Source organism: Lontra canadensis, unplaced genomic scaffold, assembly GCF_010015895.1.
Source record: "Lontra canadensis isolate GAN:19392208 unplaced genomic scaffold, GSC_riverotter_1.0 scaffold89, whole genome shotgun sequence".
Taxonomy (NCBI): domain Eukaryota; kingdom Metazoa; phylum Chordata; class Mammalia; order Carnivora; family Mustelidae; genus Lontra; species Lontra canadensis.
The window spans coordinates 4,135,992-4,152,335 of NW_022631083.1; the positions used below are offsets into that span (position 1 = coordinate 4,135,992).

Sequence of the window (16,344 nt, forward strand, 5' to 3'; positions counted from 1 at the left end):
TTTTTTTTTTTTTTTTTTTTAAGGCAAAACTAATCTATGGTGTTTGATTTCTGGTTGCCTTGGGAAGGGAGGCTTTCAGAAAACTGTTCATTTTCTGGACCGGGAGGCAGCAATGCAGGTGTTCTCGCCCTGTAGCTATTCGTCACGTTGCAAATTCCTGGTTTGTGCGCTTTTCTGTATACGACACTTCCATTAAATATTTAAATGTCTGGAGATCACAGGCCTAACAGAAAACAGCACAGTGCGCGAAGCTGGGTCCAAGGCGGTAGGACGATGGCAGCGAAGTAGCCCTGTGATTGACCTTGCCCTGGTTCTCACGTAGTAGCCTGCGGGTCCACAGCACCCGGCTGGAACGGGAACCTGAAGTCCCAGCCCTGCACTGGATCCCACAGATGCCCGCCCCTCCTGGGTGAGTGAGGACAGACTCAGCGTCTCCTCCCACCTCAAGGTTCATCGTGCGTGGAGAAAGTTCCACTCGGGTGCCTTCACATTTTGCTTAATTTGCGGACACAACACCTGGAATCAGGGGCCCTCCTCCACAAACGCTCCAAGGAAGAACCCAGAGCCCGAGACAAGTTCGGCTACCACCTGAACCTCCGAAGAGAACGAAGACGGGGGCGTGGCTCTTCGATTGCTTCGGCCTGGACGTCGAGCTGCGCGCGCAAGCGCCGCGTGCGATTGGTGTTGCCTGTCGGCGGGGCGCGAGGGACGCCGGGAAGTCTGGCGGGAGGGAGGCGGCGGGAAGAGCCGGCGGGCCGTGGCACCGGCAGCGGGAGGCGGCAGGATGGTGAAACTGACGGCAGAGTTGATCGAGCAGGCGGCTCAGTACACCAATGCCGTGCGGGACCGCGAGCTGGACCTCCGGGGTGAGTCTAGGGGAGTGGGCGGGCCTCCGCGCGCAGCCGGGTGGGAGCGCCCCGCCGCGTGCGCGGAGGGCCGGCACTCGGCCAGCAGGCCTGCATTGTGGGCGCCAAGCCGGGCGGGAGGCTGAGTCTTGCGGTTGCTGCCCCAAAACCATCCCTAGGCCCTTCTGAGGTTTCAGTTACCCCGCTCCTACTCACATACCCAGCCGATTGATCGCTTCCTGTGCGCACCCGTGGGCCTCAACTAGGCCTTGCTTGAGGCGTTCTGTAGTCTGAACTGTTTGAGAGCTGGAACAGTGTTCATAGTCGTGGTCCTAGTGCTCAGCGGCTCGTTGATTCTCAGTAAATACGTTGGACTGTTACTGTGGGAGTATAGATAGGATACATGTTAATTACCTCTAATTTGCGAGGGAGGATATGAACTCTGAGAACAAAAGCGCGTGTTTCCGCAAGATTTCTTTCTTACTAGCTTCAATTGCCTTATATGTCCCTTTTATCAAAACATTTTAGGAGCACCTGGGTGTTTCGGTAGGTTAAGCACCTGCCTTCCGCTTAGGTCGTGATCCCGGGGTCCAGGGATTGAGCCCCAAATCGGTCTCCCTTCGCCGCGGGAGGTCTGCTGCTTCCTCTCCGCGTGCCGCTCTCCCTGCTTGCGCGCGCTCTTTCAAATAAATAAAATCTTTTAGAGAGGCTTACACTACGAGTGCCCCGTGTAAGGTGGTGGAAGCTCTGAACTGTTCAAATTCATGTCATTTGAACCTTAGAAAGGCTTGTTAAGAAATTGGGAGCGTAGCTGTCTAATCAGTATTTCAAGGAAGTGACTTTACGAAGGGTGTGCAGGGCAGTTTCTCTGGGGGCAAGACAATACAATCTGGGCCTGAGATTTGGCTCCACAGGGACAACACTGGCTGAGGTGCAGCACTACTTCGGGCTCTGATTTCAGTTTGGATTTCTTGCTGACAAAGCCCAGTGCTTTTATTTGGTTGAAATTAAGTTTAGAGAAAAGTTCCATTCAGACGTAACTGACCACTTTTGCTCTTGGCGCAGACTGATCTCTAAGTTTCGTATCTCTAAGTTTGAAGTGTCCCAAGTGCATCGAATGTTGAGGATACTTGTTTTGGTGTAGTACTTACTTTGATGGAACTTTGCAGCTCTGAATTATGTACTCTTAACCATGCCTTGTGTTCATTTCTTTCTTCTGCCAGCACCTAGCACAGTAGTTAGGCCCATTTTAACAAATCCATGAGTATTGAATTGTTCATAGGGTGGTTTATTATTTTGTATAAACCATTGACCTCGAACTCTGAATTGGAGCTAGGGGAGGTGTAGAGTAAAGGGGAACTGTCATGATATCAGGAGGATATCCTGGTAAGTGCTACTATGAATGTGGCCTGTGGTAATGCAAAAGAGGTTAAGAAGTGTTGTCCACAATGTATAAACAAGACTTGGACACTGGCAATAAGCAGCTTACAGTGTAAATTCTTATGCCATTTAACTATTTCTGGGGCTTTGGTTAGAACAGTGTGAGGCACCTGGTACGTACTCTTAAGAATGTTAGCTACCAATATTACTATTAATAAGTGTTCTCATTACAATAGCCCTTGTCCCTGTTGTCATGACTGTCTTCATGTCCGCTCCTTAGACTGTAGGCTTCATGGCAGCTAGGACATGTGACTCTTGTTTCTCGTTTTATGTACCGATTATTTGCATAATGTCTGGCACAGTGTAGGTGCTACGTAAACACTTTGTGAATAAATGGAAGCTTTGAGTCAAATTACCACGAAGAGTACATTACGGTTTTAATGTACCTTTTAACCATATTAATACTTGTGTCTTTTTTTTCCTTCCATTTTACAGGGTATAAAATTCCTGTCATTGAAAATCTAGGTGCTACCTTAGACCAGTTTGATGCTATTGACTTTTCTGACAATGAAATCAGGAAACTGGATGGTTTTCCTTTGTTAAGAAGACTGAAAACATTATTAGTAAACAACAATAGAATATGGTAAGCGACTATTAGTGGAAAGTGATTTTTTTCCACTAGAGTGAATGTCACAGTGTTCCCTGAAGAAGCCATAGAACTTAACTGCCAGTTGAGCCTACATATATCTTAAAATGAGAAACAAGCTGCACTTTATCCATATAGGTCCAGAAATTAACCTGGTACTGGTCTCGTCTTATTTGCATCTGTTCAGAAATACTTATATATTCATGATAATAGATATTTAAATTACAAACATGCTGTTTTGTACATATTTTGGCTTCTGAAACAATAATTGTAATTATCAGAGGGATCATATTAAAAATCTATGTAAAGTTCAACAATTTATGTATACACATATATATGTATATTTGAAGATTTACTTATTTATTTTAGAGAGAGTGAGCGCGTGCCTGCACATGAGAGCAGGGGAAGGGCAAAGAGAGATGGATAAAACTCCTCAAGCGGACTCCCCACTGAGTGTGAAGCCCCATGCAGGGCTCTGTCCCAGAACTCTGAGACCATAACCTGAGCCAAACTCAGGAGTCAGACGCATAACTGACCAAGCCTGCCCAGGCATCCCCAACACTTACATGTTTGACTAAGTGTCTCTACCTCACATTCTCTCCCATTTGTTTTTCTTTACAACTGATTTTTAGAATATTACTTACTGAAATTTAGGGTTTTCTTTAACCCTCTTTCATCACCTCTGAGTAAATTTTATCAAAAAAAGTTATTGAAGGTCTATAGACAATGTCTTTAAGAAGTACTAGGTGGTGGCTTGCTTTTTAATTCCTTTTTTATTTTTTTTAAATATACTTACTTATTTTAGAGAGCACACGTGCACTCAGATGCAAGTGTGGGGAGGGCAGAGGAAGAGAGAATCGTAAGCAAACTCCTCCCTGTGCATGGAACCTGGTTCAGGGCTCTACCCCAGGACACTGAGATCACAGCTTGACCCAAAATCAGAAGTCAGATGCTCAGCTGACTGAGCACCCCGGTGACTTGCTTTTTTAAAATAAGCATATTTCTCATGAGTTAACCATTCCCTTATGGTGTAGTTGTTTGTCATGTACCTGAGCTGTGAATGCAGAATCACTTGTATTTCTGGGCTACCTGCACAAAAGTCATGAAGTTAGCTAAGTAGTTTGTTCTACGCAGGAGTTTCTTCTTCTCTCAGTTTTCACTAGACAAAATGGTGATGGAAAAACCCCCAGGCAACCCTCTGGAAGCATGGGTTCTAAAATCATCCAACTTCTGCCATTAACTAACCCTGTGACCCTCTGCCAGTTAGGTTTCCCTCTCCCAGTTAGGGTGTTGGAAGAAAGATCTCTAAAGTTCTTCCACCTTTGGAGTCTCAGATCTTCTGTACAAGGACTTAGATAAAATTGTTCGCTTACCTACTTTTTCACTTTTACAAAGAGTCTTTTTTTTTTTTTTCTTTCGTCACTTTAGCCGTATAGGTGAGGGACTTGATCAGGCTCTACCCTGTCTGACAGAACTCATTCTCACCAACAATAGTCTTGTGGAACTGGTAAGTCAGATGGGGTCCGGGGGAATGTATTTGAGGGGAGGAGTTAAAGGTGCTGCATGCCTCTCATGGACAGTTTAGAAAATCCAGAGAATTATCTCCTCGTCCTTTGTGTTTTTCGTAATTCAAGGTCTGGGGCTCTTGGGGCAGCTAGGTGGCTCAGCGGTTTAAGCCTCTGCCTTCGGCTCAGGTCATGATCCCAGGGTCCGGGGATGGAGCCCCACATCAGGCTCTCTGCTCAGCGGGGAGCCTGCTTCTCCCTCTCTATCTGCCTGCCTCTCTGCCTTCTTCTGCCTACTTGTGATTTCTCTCTCTGTCAAATAAATAAATAAATAAATCTTAAAAGTTCCGGGCCTCTTTTGGTTAAATAGCCTTTTCCACTCTGTAGCTCATCTTTTGACAGTCTTAGGGTGTCTTGATAGAAAAGTTCCTAATTTAAGCATAGTCCAATTTATCAGTCTTTTGTTGTTGTTGCTAGTACTTTTGATGGTGTGTCAGGCTTCCACTACAGAAAGAGTTGTTTTCGGTAAACATAAGTTATTTTCTAGAATTGCGGTGTCCAATATGGTAGCCACTAGGCACAAGCAGCTACTCTGAATTTCAATGTCCTAAGAACTGTAAAATACATAACAGGTTTCGAAGACTTAGTACCCCAAAGAATGTAAGCTATCATTTTTTTTTGGTCTTTTTTTTTTTTTTTTAAAGATTTTATTTATTTATTTGACAGACAAAGATCACAAGTAGGCAGAGAGAAGGGGAAGCAGGCTCCCCGCTGAGCAGAGAGCCCGATGGGGGACTCAATCTCAGGATCCCGAGATCATGACCTGAGCCGAAGACAGAGGCTTAACCCACTGAGCCACCCAGGCACCCCAGCTATCAGTTTTTCTATATTGATATTGAAATGATAATATTTTGGATAATTGGTTAAATAATATACTACTAAAATAAGTTATACTTGTTTTTTTCTTTTAATTGGCTACTAGAAAGCATTCAGTTACATATGAAGCATGTTAAATTTTGTTGGACAGTTACATTCTAGAAACTTTTTTTACTCTTAACATTGAGATCAGTGATCTACTTGGAATTGGTCTTCTGTGAGCTAAGCGGCAAGTTTTATTTTCTCTGTTTGGGTGTAATTATGGTAACCTATTTCTTCTAATGTTTCTGCGCTGTATGTGTAATTTTTAACAAAATTAACACCTAAATTTTAATTTTGAAACCGAAATTTCAAAATTTTGTTTTGAAACCGAAATTTTTCAAACATTGGATGTCTAAGTGTGTATTATATAACTTGATTTTGTGTTATTATGACCTTGCCTCCCTACCCTGTTTCCATGATTGTTTCTTTCCTGGTGGACTGGGTCCAGAGCTTCCTTCAGGTTTTCAAAGAAAGGAGTACTTGACTCCAGAAGTAAGAAAGCAGTGGTCTGAGGCCATGTCTTTTCTAAAATATATGACGTATTCTACCCAAAATGCACATTCATAGGAAATCTGTGGCATGATAGAGGCTGTTTTTTTGTTTTCTTTTTTCAAGATTTTATTTATTTGAGAGAGAGCAAGAAGAGAGCACTTGCAGTGGGGAGAAGGAGAAGCAGTCTTCCCGATGAGCAGGGAGCCGGACATGGGATTCAAACCCAGGACCCTGGGATCATGGCCTGAGCCACCCAGGTGCCCAGAGCTGTTTGTATTTTTGTGTATGTTGTAATTATATTTAAAATTGTTTGTAAAGATGAAGGGTGAGTTTGTGCTATCAGTTACTGAAGTAAGTGTGTTAAAAATCTCACATGAGGGGCACCTGGGTGGCTCAGTCATTAAGCGGCTCCCTTCAGCTCAGGTCATGATCCTGGGGTCTTGGGATCAAGTCCTGTGTTGCTGCCGCTGCTGTCGTCGTTGTGGTCCTCATCGGGCTTCCTGCTCAATGGGGAGCCTGCTTCTCCCTCTCCTACTCCTCCTGCCTGTGTTCCCTCTCTCACTGTGTCTCTGTCAAATAAATAAGTAAAAATCTTAAAAAAAAAAAACAACTCACATGAAAGTGGATTAGATAGTCTCGCTAGAATTCTGTCCATTTTAGTTTTATATATTTTGAAATTCTCAGTTGATACACACAAATTTTAAATTGTTAATACCTTCCTGGTGAACTAACCTTTTTATTACTGCGCCGTGACCCTCTTTATCTCATAGTGCTGTTTTATACCGTGTTTATTTTATCTGCTCTAATATGCCAGAACAAGCTTTCTTTTAGTTAGTATTTGTATGATAATTTTTTCCATCCAAAATTTATTCCAGCTCTCCTGTACCATACATTTTAGATTAAAACAGTATATGATAAGATTGTTTTGTTAAATATAATGTGAAGTCTTTCTTTTAAAGGAAGTATTTGGTCTTTTTACATTTAACTTAATTACTGGTGTATTTGAATTTGTCTTTTCTCTTTTCTGGGGGTTGTTACTGATCCACCCATTGTGCATTTCTTTTGCTCTCGTTTACTGTGTTCATTCTCTCTCTCTCTGTCATTCTTCTTTTCCTATTAACAGTGTAGGAATTACTTATTCCTATTCTTAGTATTCTGGGAATTAAAAATACATATTAAACCTTCCAGTTAACCAGTACCTTTAGTTTCTTAAACAATAGTAGCCTTAAACATTTCATACCTCCCAACATACTATTTATTCTCTTTAAGAAACCAATCAAGACATCATCATTGTTCTACACAGTTTGTGTGTGTCTATGTGTAAGTGTAACGAAAGTTGCCATTCGTTGTTCCTTTTTTTTTTTTTGCAGCTTTATTGAAGTTTGAGTGATAAAAATAGTATAGTATTTAAGGTATACAGTGTGATTTTTGATAGATGTATACATCATGAAGTGATCACTGTTAACAAACTAACATATCTATCACATCACATCCTTACTTCTTTGTATGGTGAGAATACTTGAGATCTGTTCTCAGCAGATTTAAGATATACGGTAGTACACTACTATTAACTGTAGTCACCATGTTGTATGTTAGATCTCCAGAACTTAACTCATAATAACTGGAAGTTTGTACTCGTTGATCAGCAGCTCATTTCCCTTCCCCCTCCCCCACCCCAACCTCTGGTAACCACCATTGAACTCTGTATTGCTGTGAGTTGGTCTTTTTATTTTTTTCTTTAGATTCCACATACAAATGAGATCATGTGATGTTTGTCCTTGTCCCCTTTTAGGTCATCCTGTGTATTTCTTTGAGTGGTGATAGGCCACTAGGTGCTCTAGAGCTCCTCCGATGGTTGTTTGTGAAGCGTTTAAAAATGGCCACTGCTTTTCTGAATCTCCTGGCTCTTTCCCTTCTTGCTTTTATCTGTACTCTTTTCTCCTTGTCCCTCTTGCCCCTGTCCTGCTCAGTCTCAGTCTGGTCCTAGCAGTTTCTCCTCATTGTAGGGCTTTGTCCTGGATACCACTGATATCCTTTGGTATATATAACCATTGATACACTGGTGGTTAGTATTAAGAATGAGGGCCCAAGTTGCCTAGCCCCTTCCGGCTTTATCCCAGGCTTGCTGCCCTCCTTATTGGCTGGCATGTGTAGATCTGCTGGCGGCTGCCGTCGGACTGACCACGGGTCGTGTCGGAGTACCCTGGTTTGTCGCATGTCTCCCTGCTTTCCTTCTGCTGCTTCCTGTGCAAATGCTGTCCCCGTGCAAGAGGTCTTGGCAGCTCTCAGTGTTTTGTCCCTACCTGCTCCTGTTTTAGGGTTCTTGCCAGAATGCCTTTTCATCTCTGTTCATCGTAGCTATTGACAGTAGGCTTTTGCTTTTGCTCTCCTTGCTGTACTGTATTTTATGGGGTAATGTGGGAAGATTCAAAAACTAACCTGCCCTTGTCCCATAATTGGATCTTTTTTTTTTTTTAACTATACTCCTTGCCCTTGAATAATTATCCAAAGCAATATGAGGGAGGTTTGAATAAAGGTGCCTGCCCCCAATGATGACATGATGCCCGTGTCACCAGGCGCATACAGGTACTAGGGGGAAAAGCCCCCTCACCCTAGGTTCCAGTTTGAGGTTCCCTGTGTGAATAACTTCCTCTGAAGTTACATAAACTTTGACATGTCTTTCTTTTCTAAATCACTGGTTTAAATTCTAGCCCTGTGGAGGTTGCTACAGGAAATAAAAATTATTTTTTTTGTCTCTTCTGCTGTTGAGACAGAAACTGTTACAGCTTCAGATCGTAAGTTTAAGAAGTTCAAGGCTACTTTCCAGTTTGGTCAGTAGTAATTTCTTACACATTGGTCCTGTGCTAGTGTTGTGCTAGGCACTAGGGCAGTAAAAAAATAAAAGATAAGAGGAGCCCTTGCTAGCAAAGTGATCTGCCATTTCAAAGTCTCAAAATAGCCTTTGGTTTTCGTGTTCTTACATGTGGCTATTTCTTTTACAGGGTGATCTGGATCCTTTGGCATCTCTCAAATCACTGACTTACCTAAGGTACGGAAATGTGGTGGTGACAGTGAAGTCCTTTATAGTAACACATTACTGGCCTTGATCTTAAAGCAGTTAGTAAGAAGATCCTTTTAAAAACAAGAAGTGAGGGTACCTGGGTGGCTCAGAGGGTTAAACCCCTACCTCCTGCTCAGGTTGTGATCTCAGGGTCCTGGGATCAAGCCCCCCATCGGGCTTTCTGCTCAGCAGGGAGCCTGCTTCCCCCTCTCTCTCTGTTTTCCTCTCTGCCTACTTGTGATCTCTCTGTCAGATAAATAAATAAAATCTTAAAAAAGAAAAGCGAAAATACTTCCTTTAGGTCTAATGCTCTATTAAAATGTCCCTAATGTTAACTTAATCACACTGAAATGTGAAAAAATGTGAACTTTTCCTTAGTTTATGTACTCATTTGAGTCTATTAAAATGGACCTCTTGAGTGCTGGGCTATGAACAAGATTGGCATTATGCTCTTCCTTTTCTTGTAGTATTCTAAGAAATCCTGTAACAAATAAGAAGCATTACAGACTGTATGTAATTTATAAAGTTCCGCAAGTCAGAGTACTGGATTTCCAGAAGGTGAAATTAAAAGTAAGTATTGTTCTGTTGTAAATCATGGTAGATTCATGTGTTTTCTTTGATACTTTTGTTACAGATTTTTGCAGTTGCCTAATGAGTTTTACTGTTGGTTTTGATAAAAACGTGGGAAAGAAAATGTTAATCATTCATTTTTCATAGCAGAGTTTATAGCAGGACTTGGGTTAGCACAGTCTCGTGTGGACGCGTTCAAGGGCAGCATGGTCTCAGACCCGCTGTGAGCACCGTGGACGGCAGACTCTGTCTAGATACATTCCCTGCTGGGGGACTTAATATAAGCCATTTTTCAGCAGCTTTAATTGTTAGAGTGATTCTCCCCTTACTGGGACTGTTTCTTAGTTTTTGGGCTTTTTTTTTTTTTAACTGTCTTAGTTCCTCCAGAGCCTCTCCTTGAAACTAGGAGGGGGAACTTCCTTCAGGGAGCCTCCGCAGAGAAGGCAAGGCCATTTGTCTCCTTTTAATTTGAAGTTGGCTTTTTGGTATTTTTACCAGCCCAGAGTATTTCAGGAGAGTTTTCTTCCGTGTTTTCTGAGGAATGCATCTAAATGCATGTGGTATTCCTATTTCCATTAACTCTGTGTGTGGTGTTGCTGTAGGAGCGTCAGGAAGCAGAGAAAATGTTCAAGGGCAAACGGGGTGCACAACTTGCAAAGGATATTGCCAGGAGAAGCAAAACGTAAGATACGGATATCCAACTTCGCTCTACTTCACCTTCAGAAACACTATCTGTCTGGCTTTTTGCCTCCTACAGAATTAAACAAAACACCTGTGCCTAATACAGTATTGAATTTGTGTGATGATAGCTCGTGACCGTCAGTGGTCCACACATCATATGAGATTTCTACCAGGTTAGCAAATCCTTCCGCTTCAGTCTTAATGCAACATTGTTTACTTCCTGCTTTTTCGCTAGAGGAAGATGAGAACTGGGTGGTGTTTCTGAAGGAGAGAGTTTCTTGTATCAGTTTGTTAACAAAGATAAGATACTACACTGGTTGAATTACTTTCAAAAGCTTTTTTGAAAGTAAAAGAGAAGCAACTTCCATTGGTCGGGATTTAACAGTTGCGTTCTTCCCTCCCCCTCCCAAGTTTCAACCCAGGTGCTGGTTTGCCAACTGACAAGAAGAAAGGTGGGCCATCTCCAGGAGATGTAGAAGCAATCAAGGTAATAAGTTTTAGGACTCTTGGACTGGAGAGAGTTGCCATGGGTTTAGGACATGAAATTTGTAATAGACCAAGTTCTAAACATTGTAGTCTCCCCCCTGCTTAGATTCCTGCTGGATTTTGCGTAAGGAAGGAACTAGTGTAAAGTTAGTTGATTTTGACTTGAATTATTTACGTGATCAAGTCAAAGCAGAGGCAGCTCTAGTTCTTCTCATTTTCCCAGGATTTTTTTTTCTTTGAGCAGATACTTAGTATGCTGTCTCAGTATTTATGTTAGTTTTTATTTTCAAAGATTTGCTGCCTGAAAGATCTGTGTGATGATCAGTGGGAAAGCCCAATTTCATAATACTGCTTCCTAAATTATCCAGTAACATAGTTCCAATTAAGTGCTTTAATTCACTAAAATTTCAGGAATGTGCAGTGATTATTGCTCTCTTGAAAGTGGGTCCACATCTGTTTACCAGTTTGGGGAATTTATGATTGGGTTTTGGGTTGATTTCAACATGACAGTAAAATTCTTGCCCCAACACAACTATTTAATATTCCAACTCACAAGAGTTGCCACGGACATCTATAGAGTTTTCTGTGTGTTTGATCCTCAGATGCAATTAATGGTCCGTCTCCGTTGTTTTCTGTCCTCCAGAACGCTATAGCGAATGCGTCTACCCTGGCTGAAGTGGAGCGGCTGAAGGGCTTGCTGCAGTCGGGGCAGATACCTGGCAGGGAACGCAGATCAGGTCAGGACATAGTGGTCTGTCTTCAGACTTCCCAGTTAATGTTGTGTTTGAAGTGATTCCAGAACAGTTCAGATGCCTTGACCCAAGAACATTAGCATCTAATATATGCAAAATCCCTTTATATGCTCTTTGAGGATAAGTTACTTGATGTAGAATATTCTGGCATAGGACTCTGAGGGTTTTTGATGTAAAAGTTGAAGCAGATGTTATTTCCTAGCTGTGCAGTGAAACCAAACACTAGAGGGCACCATTGGATTTTCACCTCTGTGGGGGGTGGGGGGTTTTGTGTGTGTGTGTGTGTGTGTGTGTGTGCGCGTGAGTGCACGTGCACGCGATAGATACCTTAGTTGGTTGGAAACACAACCCTCAGAGCCAAACAGCATGAAGCTCAGATCTTATCCTCACCAGCTCTGTTTTTAGGTGAATTTCTTCATCCTCACTTAATCTCAAGTCTGTTTCCTCATCTTTAAATTTGAGATAATATAGAGTACCAACTTCAAAAGGTTTTTGGGAGGGTAAGTAAGAGAGTTCGTAGGTAGCACTTAGCACAAGGTCTGACATGAGCATATATTTTGGTAAGTGTTGGCTGTTGTAATATTTGAGTGCCAACTGTATGTTAGGCACCAGAGGTGTTAAGTAAAAACTATTCAAAACAATACGTATTACAAGTTTTGATATGAATGTAACTTCTACCTAGACTGGCAGCTCAGGGAAAGTTCCCTAGGGCAAATCATGTTTGAACAGAAGCTAAAAATGAGTAAGACTTTAATTAGACCGGCGGTTCTCACTGTGTAGCCCTTGAGCCCGTGGGCATCTGTGCGGTCAAAACTTTGTGTAATAACACTAAGGTGTTACTTGCTTTTTCCACCATTATTAACATTTGCACTGATGGTGCAGGAGTAACGGCGGTTAAGACTGCTGGGGCCTCGGCACAGGTCAAGGCCATGGCCTAAAGTCCTCATTCTAAACTGCTATGTACTCTCTTAGTAGAATATATACCAGTTTCACTTCAGAACGTCCTTCACAAAGCAAAGAGATGAATGTTATTAAATGTCACCTTTTAAGTGCATGTCTTCTGAGATCCTGGGTGATGGGATGGGGGTCTACACAAACCCATGCCTAAGTTGGATGGTTGTCTCCATGCACTGGAGCCGTTGTTTTGGTTGAGAGGCAAGCATCTTCTTGAATATGAAGTGAACTTGTCACTTCAAGGAAAACGAGGTAGATCTGTGGATTTTCAAGTAAGAGAGTATGAAAAGTTCACTGACGAGGTTTCAGACTCCACATTGCAAACTAACCCTTAAGAAACTATCGCTTTTGTCAAGTTCTAGAATAGCACCAAACAGGAAAACCCACAACTGTCTAAATACACAGTTAGACTGTTAGAATACACCTTCCTTTCCTGGCTGCATGTCTGTGTGAGGCTGATTTTTCTTCATCTCCTTCAGTGAAAACGACGTGTAGCAGCAGGTGGACTGATGAAGCCAGTACCGGGGTCCAGCTGATAGCTCTTCATCAGACATGACAGAGAGAGGCAAAAGTAGAAAATAATGCCAAGCTTCTCACTAAATATTTTTGTTTTGGGAAATGTTACTTTTTTAAAAATATATATTTAAAAACATAAACATTAACATATAATGAAGACTTTTTTTTTTTTTTTTTAAGATTTATTTGTTCACGAGAGACAGAGGCAGAGGGAGAAGCATCTCCCTGCTGAGCAAGGGAGCCCGATGTGGGACTTGATCCCAGGACCCTGGGATCGTGACCTGACCTAAAGGCAGAAGCTCTAATGAAGACATTTTTTAATGAATTACAATTTTTAAAAATACTTGATCTTAAATTCTAATACAGTGTTGATGAATCTAATATGGTATTTATAAAGGTACATAAACAAAAGCTCTTTGGGTCTTAAACTAAAGTGTGAATTGCTGAAGTAAACAAAGGGAGAGTGACATTCTAGGGGCAGAGAGGGGGAGCTACACAGGCAAAGCTCCTGTGGCTAACAGGAGCCTTGCCCAGTTGAAATGAAAGAGGCCAATGGGAGTGAAGTTCAAGGCACAAGGAGAATGTGGTGAAGTGAAGCCAGCAGAGGAAGCATGCCATAGGCCACAGCCCTGCAGACAGTGATGGATGCGGTCTTAAGTGTAAGAGCATTAGAAGTCTGTTAAAGGTTTTCAAGGCTCAGTGGTGACAGGTAGGGGAAGAGGCAGTTCACAGTGGCTTATTGTGACTGTGCTGTGACAGAATTACCGAGCTGATTTGTTTCCCCCAGAATGTTTTATTTGGGCCTTACAAAGTCTCAGGATTTTCACTATGATCTGGAGGTTCACTGGGAGGAGGAAGGGAGACATAGGGTACTCTGTAGATTTCAGTGGGCCTAGACTTCCGAATACACTAAAACTTGACTGACATTCTTGTCTTGGTAGTTTTGTATCTACCAATCTGAAGTTGGGGCTAACTGTAGAAGCAGTAACCTTAAACAAGAGTCATTTTCCCAAACACTGATAGAGTTAAAACATTTCCTTTTTCAGAATACATTGACCCAAATATCTGCTGTAGATTGATGAAGAGATGAAGGACTTTGGGTTGTTGCCATACTTTGTCTAACTTAGAGATGATAGAGTCACTGAGTATTCCCGTTAACGGGCATGTAGTAGTATCCAGATGTTTTTTGAGGATTCCCATTTTCTTTGCTTATGGTCGTGGTTAAGAACGAAACACAAAGTATAAGCTTTTTATTGTCACAAAAAATGAATTATCAGCTCAACCAAAATGGGTTATTAGAATGTCAGACAATGAGTTTGACTTTTATAAAATACCTTTGTGACCCTTTCCCTAGGAATTGACGATCCCGTCCCATACCTCCAAAGACAGGTAGTCTCTGGACTCTAAGCTCCTTGAGGGAAGGTGCTGTGATTGAAATTTTTGTACCTAATCCAGGAACTAGCACGGAGTAGCATCACAGAATGGCCACTCGCACTGGGAGCGAGCACGTGTTCTGAAATCAATACAACCCATGGTTTTGTGTTCTTCTTCAGGCCCCACTGATGATGGAGAAGAGGAGATGGAAGAAGACACGGTCACAAATGGGTCCTGAGCAATGTGGCCTGAGTATTTGCAGGATGTATACTACGCCTCCTTGGGACAAGTCCTGCTTGTTGAACTTGGAATAATAGCTTTGTTTGGGTCAGCAAAGTGGAGTTCATAAGCATTGTTGAAATGCTTAAGACTGCTGTTGGTAATTTTGTAATATTACTAATTTTGAAATCTAAATGCCAGTTTTCTACAAATAGTAAAAACACAGCGACGTTCACTGTGCTGCCAGGTTGCCTGTCTTGGTGGGGAGGTGCAGTGCAGTGAGGTATATGGACGTGTGGATGTTGGAAATGCCGGAGGGCGGTGTTTCTGGGTACGCTTCCCAGGCCTCTATAAAATGTTTAGATTTTTAAATTCTTAATAAAACTCAAGATTATCTGTGTGCTGCCAGTGGTTATTAATAAGACCGATCTCTGGTGCATTTCTTCCCCACACAAAGGATAACAACAGCTTCATTAAACGCAGCCGGGCTTTAATTACTGATTTGAAAAATTCTAGGGGAATGCAACTTCTGCTTGTTGGAATCCAAGCAGAGGGGCAGCACATTCCAGTGTTTGGGACATGGTTGGGGGACGGGGGAGTGTTGGCCCAGTGAGCAGGCTACGACAGTTTACTCACAGCTTCTAGATGCTTTGTTCCATTTTCACACCCTGATGTGGCCAATTTAGGCTAATCGTAAAAACAAGGTGGTGGAGGTGAGTGCCTTCACCATCCCTCTTTCCATCTGTGCAGTCCTTCCATCTGCGGGTGTTGGTTTGGGTGAGAAATGTGACAACACCCTTGTCAGTAGACCCCTGAACAGTCGTGGGTGATTGCTGCCGGCCGGATTCGCCTTTGTAAAGTGCTGACAAGATGCATAAGCCATGAAGGAACTCAGCCTTCAAGGAGCTGACAGCATAGCTGGGAAGACAGAACTGAGGGCAACAGTGGGGCTAAACCTGCGTGCAGTAGAAAAGAAGAGGGCAGAGCATTGAAAGGAAATGGAGCTTGGGCATCAGGAGAACTTGGCCTGCAGATTTCCTCAGTATGGCCCTAAACAAGTGCTTTCCAGCCCCAATGTGCTATGAACGTCAGGACACTGTGTTCAAAAGCAAGATCATGGGAACTGGGGCTGCATTTCCAGTAGGTTCTCAGGTGCTGTCCCTCAGAGGATGACACTCCCCAGACGATTTCCAGCCTCCCCTCTCACTACTTCCTTAACATCTACCTGACGCTGTCCAACTCCTAGAACAGTCCTGTATGACCCATTTATTGTTGGCCAGAACCAGAGTGCATTGCTCTGCTTTTCTTGTACCCTCACCTTGACAGATTGGAAGGCTGATGTTTTTTAATGATCTCCTGGGGCATTCAGGCACCCAGGAACTAACCCAAATAGACAGTAGATGGATTTATCCACTAGAAGTTAATTTAATTTAATTTGAAAGCAAGATAATCCTGCAATTGATGCTCTGCTGTTCCCCTCACCAAGGTGCCCTCTGGGAGTAGAGCGTCACTAAGTATACATGCGATCAGAACAGAAGACCTCCGGGGTGGGGAGGTGGTCTTAAGAGATCTTCCTGGGCTGGCTTAGAATTTAGCTTCTACAATGTCTTTCATGACAGAAGCCATGAGGCTGCCTTTTCTGCTTCCACAGAGCCTGTCAGTGCACATTGACCTGACACGGCTGCCTCTGACAGGACAGCTAAAATGAGTCCAGTTTTTTCCTCCATGCTTAAGATCCAGGGAAGCTGTTGCCATCCAAGTCAGGAGGCTCCCTGCTCCCACCATTTATGAGCCACCTATCAAGGGGACTCTGAATGGGCCTCTGGTCACTACCCTCTGTAATAATGAACTGGTTGCGGATCACTTCCCTCCAGTCACGTTCCCTCTAGCTTACTTCCGGTCCTGGCTTTCAGTGTGAGCAGTCCTTAAATAATACGAGACGCTG

General features: G+C 42.8%; 1 protein-coding gene across 1 annotated transcript; it reads left to right on the forward strand.

The window, feature by feature from the left end:
• Window positions 1-686: 686 nt before the first annotated feature.
• SNRPA1 (small nuclear ribonucleoprotein polypeptide A') lies at window positions 687-14,799 on the forward strand. The gene is made up of 9 exons (XM_032835989.1): window positions 687-866; window positions 2,721-2,868; window positions 4,300-4,378; window positions 8,789-8,835; window positions 9,315-9,417; window positions 10,020-10,099; window positions 10,510-10,585; window positions 11,228-11,321; window positions 14,360-14,799. Exons 1-9 carry the CDS (start codon window positions 785-787, stop codon window positions 14,416-14,418), a joined length of 768 nt encoding a protein of 255 aa, XP_032691880.1. The 5' UTR covers window positions 687-784; the 3' UTR covers window positions 14,419-14,799.
• The last annotated feature ends 1,545 nt before the right edge of the window (window positions 14,800-16,344 follow it).